Genomic DNA, 15673 nt, shown 5'->3' on the forward strand with positions numbered 1-15673 from the left:
CCTGCCCGCAACATGAGGATTGTCCTCACGTGACCTGACAGGTTAATACATGGAATCACGAGGTCTGTCGAGAAGGAGAAACCGGGAGGCGCACCCAGCGCGCGGAGGAACAGGGGCAGCCGGGGCTGGAAGAGCTGCTGCACGGCGCCCAGGATCCTCTGCACCCCCTCCAGGCACAGCAGCGAGACGCTCTTCCCTCTCTCCTTCCGTCCCGACTCCTCCACGCACGTCGGCATGGACGTGTACCTCCAGAGCAAGACCCTGGACGGGGCAAAGGGGGTTCATTGTCACAGTCAGCCTCCCTGGGGTGCACCTTCGTCCAGTGAAACCCACACCCCGTAGACGGGAGCGCAGCTCTGAGATCTAACAAACTAAAGGCGTGTGACCACCCCACACTCAGGATATTGCCGTGACCCTGAAAGCTCCTTGACACTCCTCTGTGGTGGGTTCTCCCTCCCCGGTTTCCCAAGCGTCCACTGCCTCCTTCGTCCCCCGTCCCTATGGTTTTACCACCGGCAGCATCACATGAAACGGCACCAGTAGGCGCACAGCCTTTTGAGTCAGGCTTCGTCAACGTATGCTTCCAGGATTCCCCTGCGCTGCTGCACATACGTCAGCAGCTCATCCCATGTCACCCTGCGGCGCCCCGTGGATGTGCCACAGCTGCCCGTCGGCCGGTGGGCATGCGGGCTGTTCCCGTGTTCTGCCACCGCAGGGGAAGCTGCTGCAGGCAAGCCCCCAGTGTGGGTCTGTGCTCTCATTTCCCCTGGTGGACGCCGAGGAGTGGCACATGTAGGTCACGCGACAGGGCCGGGCTGCCCTTCTCAGGAAGCTGCCCGACCGCTCTCCAGAGTGGCTGTGCCATCCCGGCCCTGCCCACCCAGGACAGCACGCAGGCCCGGGCAGTCTGTTCACGTTTGGGCATTCTGACTGACACTCGGTAATTGTCTCCCTGGGCTTTTCATCTGCGCTTCCGTACTAGGGAGTCATTTGCATCCTCTTCTGTCCTCCTCTGCCTGCCATGTACGTATCTTCTCCGGTAAAGTGTTCAACATCTTACCCATTTTTTAACTGGGCTTTTTTTTTTTTAATTAAAAAAAAAAAAAAGACTTCTTTCTGTGCTCCAGTTATCATCCCTTCACCAGAGGTGATTTGCAAATGTTTTCTCCCAATCTGGGGCTTACCTTATAATTTCCCTGAGTATTTTTCAAAGAGCGCGGTTATTTAAAAAAAAAAAAAAAAAGGTGTTCTGGTGTCACACCTAAGAAACCGTTTCCTAAAATGACATCAGAAAGACTTTTCTCAGCCCTACATTTATGTCCCTGATCTACTTCCAGTTAATATTCTTCACATGACTTGAGGAATGGATAAAAGTTTGGGGTCTTTTGCATATGGATATCCACTTGTTCCAAAACTGTTTGTAGAGAAGACCTTTCTTCCCGTTACATTACCTGGGCACACCTGTCAGATCAGGTAACCGCAATCTGTGTCATTTCTGAGCTGTCTATTCTGCTCCACCTACTCTGCCAGTCCCGCGCTATCTTACATGCTTCGACCTTATGAGTAAGCCCTGAAGTGGAAGCGGGAGTCCTCTCTGTCCTCCGGTTTCAACCCATCCCCGTCGCTCTAAGTCCTCCTCCTGCGAGGGCCTGCAGCCCGAGGGGCAGGCTTCGGAGGGGAGCACACCTCACCGAGTTATGTCGCAGAGGTTCTGAAAGATCCTGTCTGCGTTCTGGCCATCAGGGCCGCTCACGTGCCCCATCTCCTTGAGCTGCTGCGCCTTCCGCACGGCCACGCTGACCGCATAGCGCATGAACTCACCATTGGACCTGAGCACAGACAGGCTTTCCTCATGGCTTTGAGCACTGTCCCTAGGGAGAGAGGGGAGAAGGGGGAGAGAGGGAGGAGGGGAGGGAGAGTGAGAAGTTCCCCCACTGTTCCTGGGACCTGGAACTAGGCTCTCTAGGGACCGCTCAGAGCTGCAGCGTCCAGTGGGCTCTGTAGGCTAGGCCCAAGGCCCGAGCCAGTGCCACGGCTGCCTAAATTAACTGCCCCAGACCCTCCTTCCTCTGTCTGTGTGTGGGAGGTGACTTCTGCCCCACACCACCAGGCAACTCTCAGACGCCAGCAGGGTGTCAGAGTGGTCAGCTCCGTCCTGACACTGCCCACCTGCAGAGCACAAGGAACCCACAAGTTCAGGGTCAGTCCCGCCAGCTTCCCCCAACCCCCCACGTTAGGCACCTGCTGCAAGGCCAGGTAGCACCTCAGTCACAACCCAGAGGTTCTGGAAGACCGTCTGGCTGCAGATGGGAAGTTCCACAGACGCCCAACTCAAAAGGCTAACTGTAAGTCTCGGCTGTTATCTGCACTTCCGATCGACTGGCTCTCAATCAGATGTTCCCACGACCCCTTCCCTGGGCTCCACTTAGTTGCTAAGATGGCTCTCAGGAAACTCAGAAACACATATGTACAGCAAGAATTATGAATCTCAACCAGGTAACAATGCCCATGCAGGTCCGCTAACATGCCTTCCAGTGCTGTTAGGGCCTTACCTAAAGAGAGCGGTGAGGAGATCGGACACAAACCGCAGGGACAAGAAACTATCATTGGTTTTGCTGGCCGTTTTGGTTTTGCCTTTACCAGCTTTTTCGTTAAGGATGTCAGAGAGTTTCTTGTAACACGTAAATAAGCTCAGAACGTCCTCGAACTTATTCTTACTGTGTAAAGGGAAAAAGAGACGGCCAAGGGTAAGCATCAGAATGCCGTGGCTCCCTGTCACACACAGTCGTAAGAAGTCACAATGCTCCTACAGTTTAGACGCAATGTCGTAAATGAATGGACCTTCACTATGGACACGCGATGCCCAGCTGTGCCGCTGTCTGGGTCATTTTTCCCTGCCTTCTCTGGACCAGCCAGTAGAGAGCATGAACTCCAGTGCCGCCACCAATCAAAATGCCCCTCTGACAATGCGGAGTTCTTGAGTCTGGGTCTGGGCAAGTCTCAATGAACGAAAGCCTGCCGGAGGCATGGCGTTCAGCAGTCCTGTCTCGAGATCTCCGGCTGCTCTTAGGCTAGATGTCAATTCAAGAGACAGGGCCACAGTCTGTAATCTGTTTGACACCTAGCACATTGTTAGAGCTAAAAAGGAAAACAAACCAACAAACAAAAAACAGAACAAAACCCCTGACCCATGAAATGGAGTCCTGGGGAAACTGCAGTTGAGAGTCATAGCACCTCCTTACCTGAAATTACTGACGGAGAAATTATATTCTATCAGAACCTCACAAATTCCCATCACGAGAGAAGCACAGATGTTATTCTTGATGCCAACACCAGTGCTCTGAGAAAAATCTGCCGACTTATCCTAAAAGACATAACAAGAAAAGCTAACAAGCTACGCAAAGCCTCCATCATGCAACAGACCCGGGACGCAGCAATTACCAGTTCAAAGTCCTCTAGTTCGCTCTTAATCATTCTGTTGGTAATGGACTCCAGCACGTCGTCCAACTCTCGGTAGAATCCTTCCTCTTCCTCCTCCTCCTCCCCCTGCAGGGGCATCACTCTACTCTTGTACCAGGCCAAGCAGTGCTGAATGCAGCACAGCAGATGGTCCTGGGGAAGAAAACGACGAGACATTCGTGAGTGTTAGGGCTAACTGATGGAGCTGATGTTGATCCACAAGTATTTCTTATCTGCAAGTAAGGTATTCATCAGTACCACAAAATAACTCAACACAAATTAACAAAACTGGAAAAAAACCCTGAATACACAGAGGCACGGTTTCTGGCCTCTCCCAAAGGAACTGGCTTTATAAGCAGCTGACCCCCGACGGCAGCACCCGACACACTACCTCCGACCCAATGCAGACACCAGTTGGACCCGCCCTGGCTGCTCTGGGTCCCAGAGGCTGTGCTAAAGGTGGGCGTTTGTGCTGAAGGAACCTCTGGGAGACACCATAGCACCTCCTGGCAGAGAAGGTGCAAGTATGAAGGCAGAACAGGACACCTCTGTGGAGGCGAGTTCAAATCATGGGGCGGAGGGAAGAGTTTCAATTTTATCTCTTCCCGTCCTTCTGAGGCTACAGAGCGAGGACAGAAAACCAACTTGCCTCGGTTCCGCTGAAGGGCCGACGGAGCGCCAGTTCCAGCGTGGCCTAAGTCACAGGCGCCCTCCAGAGAAATGAAGCTGGCCCCTGGGTTCATCTGCCCCTCGGAGACCCCACCCCCTTTCTAAAGTGTGTTTATTCAGCACAGTAATCAAAGAGCCACAAAAGGGAGACAAATTGCTGGGGGCGGGCCCTACAGTGAAATGCTTACACAGAGACATTGGGCCAGCAGACACATGGTGGGGATGGCTCAGAAAAGAAAAGCCGGGAAGACCTCAGAGTGAAAATTCACAGGGAGCAGCAGAAAGAGAATTTCACAGGGAAAAGTACCTCTTTCTGAAGATCAACCCTACTGACAGGGTTAATGCTTAACTCAACAGGAAAAGTCACGGTCTGGGAGGAATGAGGTCTCACCAGTGGCTCTTGCAGACAGATCTGATCTCCTTGGGTCAGAATACAGGCTTCCAACTTCAGAGGGGGCAGCACGTCAGCTTGTGGCTCGTAGAACTGTTTCAGCTGCAGATGGTGAGGGAGAAAGACACCGTGGCGCGCGCCTGTCACTTCTGTAAGTGGTGGAGCTAAAGGCCCGTTTTGCACGTTAACACCTTCTAAGACATATTTCCAAAAGTCCAAAGGATGCAGGCAAGTTCTACTGCTCCAGCTCACCCACACCCTTCACCCTTGCCTTAGGCGCTGTGCTAGCTGAGATCTTTCCTGCTCCACTTCCACTACCCCTCCCCCGCCACACTGTGCCCTGTCCCGCCGGGTCCTGCGTTTTCACTGCGGTGTTTTCCCACCAGTGTTCTCACTGTGGCCTGGTCGTTGGAATACTGGCTCCCGCATCACAACGGCCGAGTCCAAACCCCGGTTCCCCCACTTGCGAAGCACTTCAGGAAGGCTATGCCTCGGTTCCTCACCTGCCCCCCGAGGGCACTACTGCCAGAAACAGGTGCGGCCGATGAAGGGTCACACGTGCCAACATGTGCCCAGGGCCCCTTGCACTGCTCAGCAGGTGACAGAGCTCAAGGAAAACATCAGCGGCCCCGACTCTCCTCCTTGCTCCTGGAGTCCACAGTTTTACTGGATCTGCGTGCTCACCACGGCTGGGCGGCACGGCTCCAGGCCTTTAATCAAGCTTTCCTACCCCTGTTAGTGTGTGAGTGGGGACAGGCTGGTTGTTCAGGTGAAAGACACCATGCAGACAACAGCTTACAGATACCCTTGAGAACATTTTGAAGGACAAGACTACCTATCATGTGATTCCACTGACGTGAAATGTCCACAGCAGGCGAATCCACAGAGACAGAAAGCGGATTCGTGGTGGCTGACGGCTGGGCGGGCGGAAGAGGATGAGACAGTCAGGTGAGAGCTAATTTCTGGGGGGATGGAATGTTCAAAAGCGGGTTGTGGAAGGGTGGCGTGCCCCCACGGACCGACGAAAGACCAGCGAGCAGTGCACTGAGGTGGGTGTACAGTATGGGATGTGAACTCAATCTCAGTACAGCTCCCTTAAAAATCCAAATAAAATGCTTAAGGAGTAAGTGTTGAGGGGAGAAGATCTTATGTATACCAAATACTCTCCAGAGGAATTCTTCCCATCTTCACGGTTCTTTGAGATATTTCACAATTTTTTCACTTTTTTTTATCCGAAAAACACACAAGATAACCTTACAGACGCTCATGTACATGTCACCTAAACACACGGCAGTATTTTGCCGTACTTGCTACAGATCTCTCGCTAACCCTGGAACAGACACAGACCATCGGGTCACAGCACAGAGCCCAGGCCCAGGCATGGCGCATCCGTTACTGTTTGGGAACGACCCCATGTTGTGAAAGGTCCTGGCAACGTCCACCGCCGCCCGTTTTCTGCATCTGTAAAGCCTGGTCTCACCTGCGACAGCAGAGTCTGCATGATGGAACTGGCCAGCTGTGAGTTTCTTCGAAGGACGTCATAGAACCCCTGAGAGGAGCCAAACAGAAAACGAATAAACCAGTGTGTGTGCTATGCTTTTACGATCAGGAAAAACACTGTGAAGTGGGAAAGATCAGCGGGGGACTGCTCTGCGCTCCTTCTGCGGCTCACCTCGTACAGCATGAGCCGGACATCCGCCTGCTGGCTCAGGCACCTTCGCAAGCTGTCCATGATCTCCAGGCAGAAAGCCTCGTTGGCTGCAGAACTGTAGCGACTGTGCACGTCCACATGGACCTGAAAGGGACATGTGGTTCCACCTCACCAAGCAGAGCCCGGAAGGGAGGTGAAACGAGCCTCGGCACTCGGTCAGAGAAACCGAGACTCGGCTTTCCCCAAATGCCAAAGCCCGGGATGGCGGGAGACATCAGTCACCACTAGGCTAGGACAAGGGCCAACGGATTCTGCTTTGGAACGAGAGAAGCTTCAGGCACTCTAACAAAATGAAGTCTTCCCCAGCCCTGCAGGTTTCCCCGGCCGTGTCCGCTGCCCAGGGAGGCACAGAGATTATCTCATGCCTCCCCAGCCCAGTCACCCCCAACACACTTGATTTCACTGCAAAGGCCTAAAAGCCTTCCTTAACCGTCTTCAGTAGCTAGAAGAATCTAGCTCTTTTTGCTTCCACAGAATCCTGAAAAAGGTTAGAGGTGACTAGTTTTTACTTTTGAAATGAACATGACAATAATAGCCCGTTTCATTTATATAACACATTCAGCGACTACAGAGAAATAACTCCTAACCCTGACCCCTGGCATTTTGGCAAGATTGTTAGGGGTCCAACTCCAGCTCCAGCCTTTACAGAAGACATCACACTGGGCCAGTTATTTCCTCTCTCTTGGCTTCAATGTTCTTATCGTTACAAAGGAGATGATAACATACTAAGGATGCTCAGTGCTCCTAATATTTAATCTGTGCCACGTGAAAAAGCTCTATACAGTTAACTAGAGCAATAAAGGGTTCCCAGTGAAACTGGCATGTTAACGTTCGCTGTGTACAATCGTATAGCATGTAATTTAAATTAGAAAGACAATTTTACTGTTCCGAAGCCCACCTTACCAGATTACTGTAAAAAGTTTTGCCTTCTCCGACCATGGCATCTACCAGATGCTCATGTGCAAAGGAAAGAAGCTACTAAAGAGGGAGTATTACAATAAACATAATGAGCTTCTAAAGAACTGCTGAGGAGACTAAGGAACGTAAAGCACTTAAAGGCATGGTGTCCAGTATAACAGACCACAAACGCTACGCACATACATAATCTAAAACCTACCGGTGACCCGTTTAAAGGAAGCTGATGGGATTAGCTGTTTTATTTAACCCGACACATCCAAACCATTCTCTCCACAAGTGTTCATAAAAATCAGACTCTACACCCTTAGATTTCACGTCTTTAAAACCCAGTGTGTGTTTCACGTGTGCGGCACAACTCTGTCTGGACTGGCCGCAGTTCCAGTGTCCACACCAAGCTGGTGGCTGCCACAGCACACAGCCAGCTGCCAGTCTGCGTCAGTGAGGGTTAACTGACACCGTCCCCATCACCGCGGCCCCGACTCTGCTTCACCACTGTGTGCACAGCCGCAACGCAGGGAAAAGAAACCCATGTGCACAGGACCCGCCGGGGCCGGCCCTTACCTGGCTGAGGCTGACGGGCTGGCTGCACTGGGAGGACGACAAGCTGCCCAACACTCTGAAGTTCTGCAGGAGCAGCAGGAAGCCGGCCACCGCGGATTTTCGGGCATTAAGCTGTCTGGCTCAGGAACAGACAGAGAAGCCATTAACAATGCTAACTTTGACTTCCGCCAAGATGGAGGCATAGGTGGAAACACTGTGCCTTCTCCCACAACCAAGTTTGACTACAACAAAAGTTTTGGAGAACTAGGACACACCCAAAGACCAGAAAACTGAATTATACGGAAGTCCGACAGCTACGAACCATTCAATGGGAGCGGTAAGAGAGGTGGAACCAGCAGCGGAGCTGGGTCGGGCAGGACAGATCCCCCGACCTAGGTGCTAGGCGCGCGGGCAGCCCAAAGCCAGTCGGGGTGTGGGGCACTGACCAAGGTCGCACATTCGCACACAGTGAGACGGACCACGCAGGCCCCAGGGGACGAACCCAGTGGTGGAGGGCTGACGGCGGTGGCACACTCGAGTGCAGTGGAATGAAACGCGTGGGCCTGGTGACGGTGGTGGCTGCGGTGCCGGTGGGGGTCGCGGCAGCGGGCGGCAGAGGGAAGCCATTGTACCTCTTTGACCCCGCCCCCACATACAATGTCACAACCCAGCGACTGAGTTACCCTGCTCTGGTGAAAACCTAGGGCTCCGATCCTGCTACTTAACAGGCACGAACAGCCCAAAAGATGGCGCAAGAGGAACTCAAAGTCCCAGAGCCAATAACTCTAAGCGACCAACAGATTGTCAGCCTCTCAGAAGCCCAATTTAAGACACTATTTATCAGGATGCTCACAGAATTGGTAGAGTACAGTCACAAATTAGAGGAACATATGAAGGCTAAACTAATTGAAATGAAGGGAGATGTCCAGGAAACCAATAGCGATGGAAAAGAAACTGGGACTCAAATCAATGGAATGGACCAGAAGGAAGAACGAAACATCCGACCAGAAAGGAATGAAGAAATGAGAATTCAAAACAATGAGGAGAGGCTTAGGAACCTCCAGGACATCTTTAAACGTTCCAACATCCGGATTATAGGGGTACCAGAAGGGGGAAAGAAACAGCCACGAGTGGAAAACTTATTTGAACAAATAATAAAGGAGAACTTCCCCAGTCTGGCAAAGGAAATAGACTTCCAGGAAATCCAGGAAGCTCAGAGAGTCCCAAAGAAGTTGGACCCAAGAAGGAACACACCAAGGCACATCATAATTACATTAGCCAAGACTAAAATGAAGGAGAGAATCCTAGAAGCAGCAAGGGATAAGGGGACAGTCACCTACAAAGGAGTACCCATCAGACTGTCAGCGGATTTCTCAAAAGAGACCTTACAGGCAAGAAGGGGCTGGAAAGAAGTATTCCAAGTCATGAAATCCAAAGACCTACAGCCAAGATTGCTTTATCCAGCAAAACTTTCATTTAGAATGGAAGGACAGATAAAGTGCTTCTCAGATAAGGTCAAGTTCAAGGAGTTCATCATCACCAAGCCCTTATTATATGAAATGCTAAAGGGACTTATATAAGAAAAAGAAGATGAAAAATATGAACAGTGAAAGGACAGCAAACACACAGTTATTAACAACCACACCTAAAACAAAAGCAAACCAAGAGGACAGCTAGATCAGGAGTGGAACCATAGAAATGAAGAACACATGGAGGGTTAGAAACGGGGGTGGGAGGGGGAGAAGGGGGGAGAAGGCACAGAAAATAGCATAGATGGTAGGTAGAAAATAGATAGGGGGGAGGGCGAGAATACTGGGGGAAATGTAGAATCTAAAGAACTTGAGACACGTGGTTATAAACTATGGGGGGGAGAATGGTGGGGGAGGGAGTGTGCGGGTGGAGGGGAATGAAGGGGGGGAATAGAACAACTGTAATGGTATAATCAATAAAATATATTAAAAAAAAAAACAATGCTAATTTTGCAGCAATAGCTTCCTGGGTCAAAAAAAACCAGTTAGTTTTGTACGGAGATGGATGACGTAACAACCATGATGCGGAAGCTACATAAACTGAACTTACAAGGATGGGGGTGGTGGAGGACTCCCTGTACAGTGGCGGGCACTATGCCCTAGAGTCTTGTGGGGCGCGACATACCTGGCGAACATAGCCTTTCTCAGGACGAGTATCAGGGAGTCTCTCATCGCCATGCTCACTTTGAGGAGGGGCTGAAAGAGGAGGCAGCAGTGGGTGAACCAGAGGCAGCCTGTCTGCCAGCCTGAGCCCCTCTCCACCCAATCCTGTGGCCGTCTGGCTTAGCTAAGGCACTCTGGGTCCGTTTTACATATACATTCCAGTGTGTGGAAACACTCAACCAGAACCAGCTGTGCGTGCCTTTAAGTCTGCTGTCCTCAATACACAGCCAAGGCTCAGACTCAAGAGCAACAGGGTCTCTCAGTCACACACACTCACACGGAAACATGCCCGACTTCCATGCCACTCTGCATCCCTTCCCACAAGCTCTGCAGGAGACTCACCTGCACGGCCTTCAGCAGCCCTTGCACAGTTTGAAGGGGCAGTAAGGATAAATAGTCAAAGCTTTCTGTGACTTTAGAAGAACAGCTTTGAAGAACTAAGGGTGAATGCATGATGATACCTGAAAGCAGTTCTGAAAAACAGAATCTATAATGAGTTGCCTCCAATAACCAATTTTAAATAAAAAGAAAAAATGGGGAAAGAAATGGTCAAAAGTCTGTTTCGTTTCTCAAGTCAAATATACTGCAATGTAAACTCCTGCTGATCCTATCTGTTCTTCTGCGGTAACTGCAACCAGGACACTCAACGCTCCCCTGCAATGGTGTCAGACCACAAAGACTGACTCGTCCAAAGACAGAGGCCCGGACACCGCCTGGACCAGCGGCATCAACGTCTTCATCTTTCCGGGCTGAGTGAGAGAAACGTGCAGGCTCGGATTACATGCAATGAAAAGTGACGGTCCTATAGGGAACACGCAAAGGCACAAAACATGGTCTCTCTCCCTTCAAGAACTTTAAGGTAGTTACAAGTGGAGTATATTTTAAAAGAACAAAAGCGGTAAATAACAAAACAATACCAAATGCCTAATAATCCCCAACGGTTCACTGCCTAGCAAACTGCAGAAAAGGTCACACGGGAGTCCAAAGAGAGATCACCCGTGGGCACACTGTAGTAAAGCAGGGAGCAGCTTTCAGGAACGTTCAGCCAAGTTCTGCAGGACGGGCCACACGGAGCTGCCGCGTGCACGGGAAAGGTAGGAGGGCAGGCGCAGCCATGGAGAGTGGACAGGGTGGCATCTGGACTTGGAGGGAGGGACCAGAGTGAAGAGCTGAAGGTAAGGGCAGATCAAACTGTCAAGGATCTTAGGTGCCATGAAAGGAGCTGACAGGTTACCACAGGAGGAATCGGTGCCTGGAGTGAGAGGCGGTGCTCTGGAACTCGCGTGCGGAGGCGATACGCAGGCTCACTGCGCAGACAGAAGGGGAGCTGCGGGCGAGGAGCCGCAGCCGTGGTCTAAATGCCGGGCTGCGGGGTAGGGACTAGGCAGTGGGTGTGTGTGAAGGGGTAGGGAGGAAAAAGGAGAAAAAAAGGAACAGTGTGAGGGGAAGAATGGGAGAAAAGAGATACCAACTGTACCTGAGAAGATAAAAAGGAATTCTGGCCTCTGGGACTTGGAGGGCCAGGTTTGAGCCAGTACAAAGTGGTGACGGCAGAAAGGGAATTTGAAGGAAACGGTCCTGCATCTGAGCTACAAGGGAAAACACACACCGAACAGGACCACCAGCAGGAACCAGAGCCCTGGGCGGTGGGAAGTGCACCCTGACCAAGCAGCCCGGGGCTGCACGCTTTGAAAACCCCTGCAGCACCTCAGTGAGCCGCTGCGCTGAATTACTGGAGTTAAGTTTGTTTCCCATGAGCAAAACACCACGGCACTAGACAAAAACATTCCCGAGAACGTTAACCACCCTTTCTAAGTTCAATACCGAGGAAGTGGCTGATGGGAGAGGACGCTCTGGTGACGACCCTGTTGAGGACTTGCTCCAGAATCTCCTGTCTGATCACCTCGTGGATCTGAAAAGAACAGAAGAGCCCAGAGGTCACTCCTCGGTGACTTCCAGCTTCCAACACGTCAGTGCTTGTTACGCAATGAAGGGCGGTTCTGATACGAGTGGAACCTGAGTGTTTCGTTAGAAGACAAGATGTAAGGAGAAGCCCCTGGAAAGGCAGGAGCACTCGGCTCTACCCTCGGCCTGTGCTCAGCTCAGGCCTTGGCAGGACAAACCACCGTGTTTACGAACCTACTAGAGATCCCACGGAAATACCGCTACGCACAAATAAAAGGAAAGAAAGTGCTCCACTGAACTGGAACCGCAGCGCTTCACTTACTATCCCAGTCTCTGATCCCAGGACTTGAATGTCCGTGTCCCCCAAACTCCCAGCAAATATCGTGCCCTATGAATAATCTGATTCAATAAAACTAGGAAGTGGCAGCCAAACTAGTGTCTCACCTTAAAAGTCTCCAGCAGGATGTTAGCTCCCAGCTGGCACGCGTGCTGGTTTGGAGTTCTAGAAAGGCCTGAGCTGGTCACAACAGCTCTTCCAGAGGCAATCTTCTTGGGCCCACAGGAATCCATTAAAATGAAGCCAAGTTCAACCAGGCCCTGAGTCACATGATCCCAACTATGAACACTGCAAGAAAACAAAGCTGAGTTAGAAGGAAACGCTTAGTGAAATACCTTACCCTTGCCTTCATTGCCAGGCTCCACATTCCCCAAACTCGACCTGGACAACCAGCACTCTTCACGTGAGCCTGTTCTGTTCATGCATTTTTACGGCAGCCAACTTCCTTCTCTACTTTCTTCTCCAAGACCCACCAGCCCCCCAGTTTATGCCAAGAAGTGAGCAGCAATGAGGCCGACCCCCGAGCTGGGATGTGCGAGTAGGCCCGAGGCTGAGCAGCACCTGGAGAGGATGGCGACAGGCTGGAGCTACAAGATGAGCCCTTGTCACGCCCACACCGTCCTCACATCAGAGACAGACTGAGTGAGGGGGAGACAGCCCTCTCACACTAACAGGAACTGCCAGAAACAGTAAGAAGACAACTAATAACCAACGATACCAAATCAAACAGAACAAAAAAAAACCTGCCTTGGAAGAGAAGCGCCAAACTCAATGAAGAGAATTTATTTGAAGGAACAGGTTAATGGAACACACAAGAGATTTTAAAAGTGTAATGAATATCCTTGAAGAAATAAGAATATTATGCAGCATGGCATGTTAAAGGTTGTCACAACAGCTAATGTAGATCCGGAAATTAAAATAACGGCCAGTAAGCTTACCAGGCTTTTCAACTTAGTTTAAGACAGATTTGCCTAAAACTGTTAATCAATTGCCTAAAACTGCTATTCAATTCCACCCATTAGCCCCCAACTTCAACAAGGCAAATAAACTGTTAGTACGTTCACTCGCCTGCAGTACAGAGCTGTGACCTCGTGGAAGGAGTGAGGGCACGGTTTCGGTTTCGTGCTCTGGCTACCAGGGTGGCCGAAAGGTCAGGCCTCGGGGTGCAAGGACCTTTCCCTCAGGAAGAGCCTGCCTGACCACCGAAAGGTACTGAACCTCGACACATGACGGCAGCAGCTGTGGTCAGTGGTTTTCTGATGGGCCATGGGTGTGGCACCAGACCTTTGTTCTTTACTTTTTTTATTGCATTTTTTTTACATTACCGCTTAGTCCTCTTATAGCACCCTCCCTCACTCTACACACTGTGCTTTCTAACACTGAATCCCTCGGGAACCTGCTGGGTTTTGATTCATAAACTCACCTATTCTTTACCACATCCAAGATCATGGCTGAAACACAAGGTCGATGAGGGACTAGATTCTGAAGAAACTTTGAGCCTTGGAGAAGCTGCAGATCCTTAAAGCTTTTAAACACCAAAGCCTTTAAAAGGTCGAACACCTAATATAATGAAAGAAATAAAAAAAATGAAGCAAAAAGTGGTACCCCTGTACCCGTTCCTGCTTGCTGCTGTACATACAGCCCCAGGACAACTGTCTCACTAGAGGAGTGTCACACAAACACTGTGGCTTTTCCATGGGGACTGAGTTGAGGACAGGCCTTCCTTAAGGAAGAAATGGGCTAGAATCAACTCTGGTATCACCCACGAGGAGGGAACACACGAGAAGAAGGGGGAAAGGATAAAATCCTCTTGTCATCCTTGCAACTTACCAAGTGACATTAATGTCAACTGAAAGAGGGACAATTTCTGGAAAACCACAACACAGTAAAACTGCCGGTGAAGACTCAGCTAAACTCCCCATTCTTACAACTCGCACTGTGTGAGGTCTCCTCCATTCCTACACCCGTGTCACCCCCCGGCTCACCAAACCACAGGAAGCAGAGGTATAACCCAGGTACCGAGCACCTGACGTGGTCCCCAGGCAGCCCCAGAGTGCGGCGTGGGCCTGCTCTGTGTCTCACGGAGGAGTCTGCTGCTGGCAGGGCCAGGGCCAGGTGGTTTAGGAAAGGGTAACACAGGACAGAGCAAACAGGCCCTGGTCCACCCTGTCAAGCACAGAAGGAAGCCAGCAGTCGCCAGTCAGTACCTGTTCCCGGAACCTTTGTATCCTCGTCGCAGAGAGCAGCAAGGCAATGCTGAAGGGACACATGGCAGCACAGTCCCCTTGTTGTCCAGCCTGGAACAGACCGACAACGACAAAGCCATTACTCACCACTTAAAACTGTAACATAGCCAATGGTCCTTCCATGGATCAGGAACCTACTAGGTAAGAGCTAAAACTATAAAACTTCTGGAAGAAAACACAGCAGAAAATCTTCAAGACCTTGGGTCAGGCAAAGATTTTTCTTATATACAATATCAAAAGCAAACCTTACAGAAGAAAAAAAGATATATCAGACATGATCAGAACTGAAAACTTTTTACACTCCAAAAGACACCTCTAAGAAAATGAAGGACAAGCTACAGACTGGAAAAATATTTGGCAAATAAGTCACATTTATTTGTCTGGCTGCCTTCCTGCTCCAGTGGAAGGGCCGAGTGGCCTGAGGTGGTGCCTGGCCCTTCCAGAGAGCGGGCTGAACCCACGCAAGGACGCACCCAGCCTCAGGCACGGCACGTTCTTGCCGAAAATGTCTGACGTGACTCTAAATGCAAGAAAACGAACCGGACTGATCCAACCACATGAAACACCAGAAAACTGGGCTGGGTGCCACACAAGACTGGAAAGATGCTGACGCTCATCCTCAGGAGTCGCAGAAGGGCTCAGGCCTGGAAGTGCTGTGACTCCCTCTTTGACACGGCTCAGAGAAACATAATGTGAGAGAGAGACCGGGAGACGCAGCAAACACGGTGAGTCCAGGTGAGCAGTACACAGACGCTCACCCTGCTAAAATATTCCAACTCTGCTGAAGGCTAAAAATTTCAAAATGTGATGTCGGAAGAAAATACGTCCTTAAAAGAGCTCCAACTACTCCAGACTTTTATCCTAGTGCTTCACAAATGGTTAATGAATGACTTAGCCTCACAAAACCTCGAAACCTACTAGAAACGGGCGATACCCCAATTCATAAACAGGGAACAGGTCAGGGTGGAAACTCACACGAGCAATAATGCAGCTAAGATGAAATTTCCAGTTTCCTGCTCAACAGTTCTCTTTTTTTAAAGATCTTTTTTTTTTAAAGATTTTATTTATTTATTTATCTTTAGAGGGGAAGGAGAGAGGGAGAGAAACATCAATGTATGGTTGCCTTTTGTGCGTCCCCTGCTGGTAGTTAGACTGCAAGGAACCGGCCTGCAACCCAGGCATGTGCCCTGACTGGGAATCGAACCACGATCGTCTGGTTCGCAGGCCCGCGCTCAATCCACTGAGCTATGCCAGCCAGGGCTTCAACAGTTCTCTTTTTAAAAACTAGACTATTCATGGCACGGC

At 50.6% G+C, this 15673-nt stretch overlaps 1 protein-coding gene across 2 annotated transcripts in view; it reads right to left on the reverse strand.

Moving 5' to 3' along the window:
• Positions 1 to 15673, reverse strand: part of FANCI (FA complementation group I) — a 35541-nt gene that overhangs the window by 11702 nt on the left and 8166 nt on the right. For both annotated transcript variants that reach the window (XM_037053641.1, XM_037053640.1), the window contains exons 11-25: positions 14330 to 14419; positions 13546 to 13682; positions 12230 to 12410; positions 11705 to 11792; positions 10223 to 10353; positions 9843 to 9913; positions 7710 to 7824; positions 6192 to 6314; positions 6000 to 6068; positions 4520 to 4621; positions 3442 to 3612; positions 3243 to 3364; positions 2553 to 2717; positions 1692 to 1871; positions 95 to 261 (exon numbers count right to left, since the gene is read on the reverse strand). In XM_037053641.1, the coding sequence (XP_036909536.1) occupies positions 95 to 261; positions 1692 to 1871; positions 2553 to 2717; positions 3243 to 3364; positions 3442 to 3612; positions 4520 to 4621; positions 6000 to 6068; positions 6192 to 6314; positions 7710 to 7824; positions 9843 to 9913; positions 10223 to 10353; positions 11705 to 11792; positions 12230 to 12410; positions 13546 to 13682; positions 14330 to 14419 (1912 nt within the window). The remainder of the gene's footprint in view (positions 1 to 94; positions 262 to 1691; positions 1872 to 2552; positions 2718 to 3242; positions 3365 to 3441; positions 3613 to 4519; positions 4622 to 5999; positions 6069 to 6191; positions 6315 to 7709; positions 7825 to 9842; positions 9914 to 10222; positions 10354 to 11704; positions 11793 to 12229; positions 12411 to 13545; positions 13683 to 14329; positions 14420 to 15673) is intronic.

Source organism: Sturnira hondurensis, unplaced genomic scaffold (assembly GCF_014824575.4).
Source record: "Sturnira hondurensis isolate 20B ecotype Veracruz unplaced genomic scaffold, ASM1482457v3 Scaffold0007865, whole genome shotgun sequence".
Classification (NCBI taxonomy): domain Eukaryota; kingdom Metazoa; phylum Chordata; class Mammalia; order Chiroptera; family Phyllostomidae; genus Sturnira; species Sturnira hondurensis.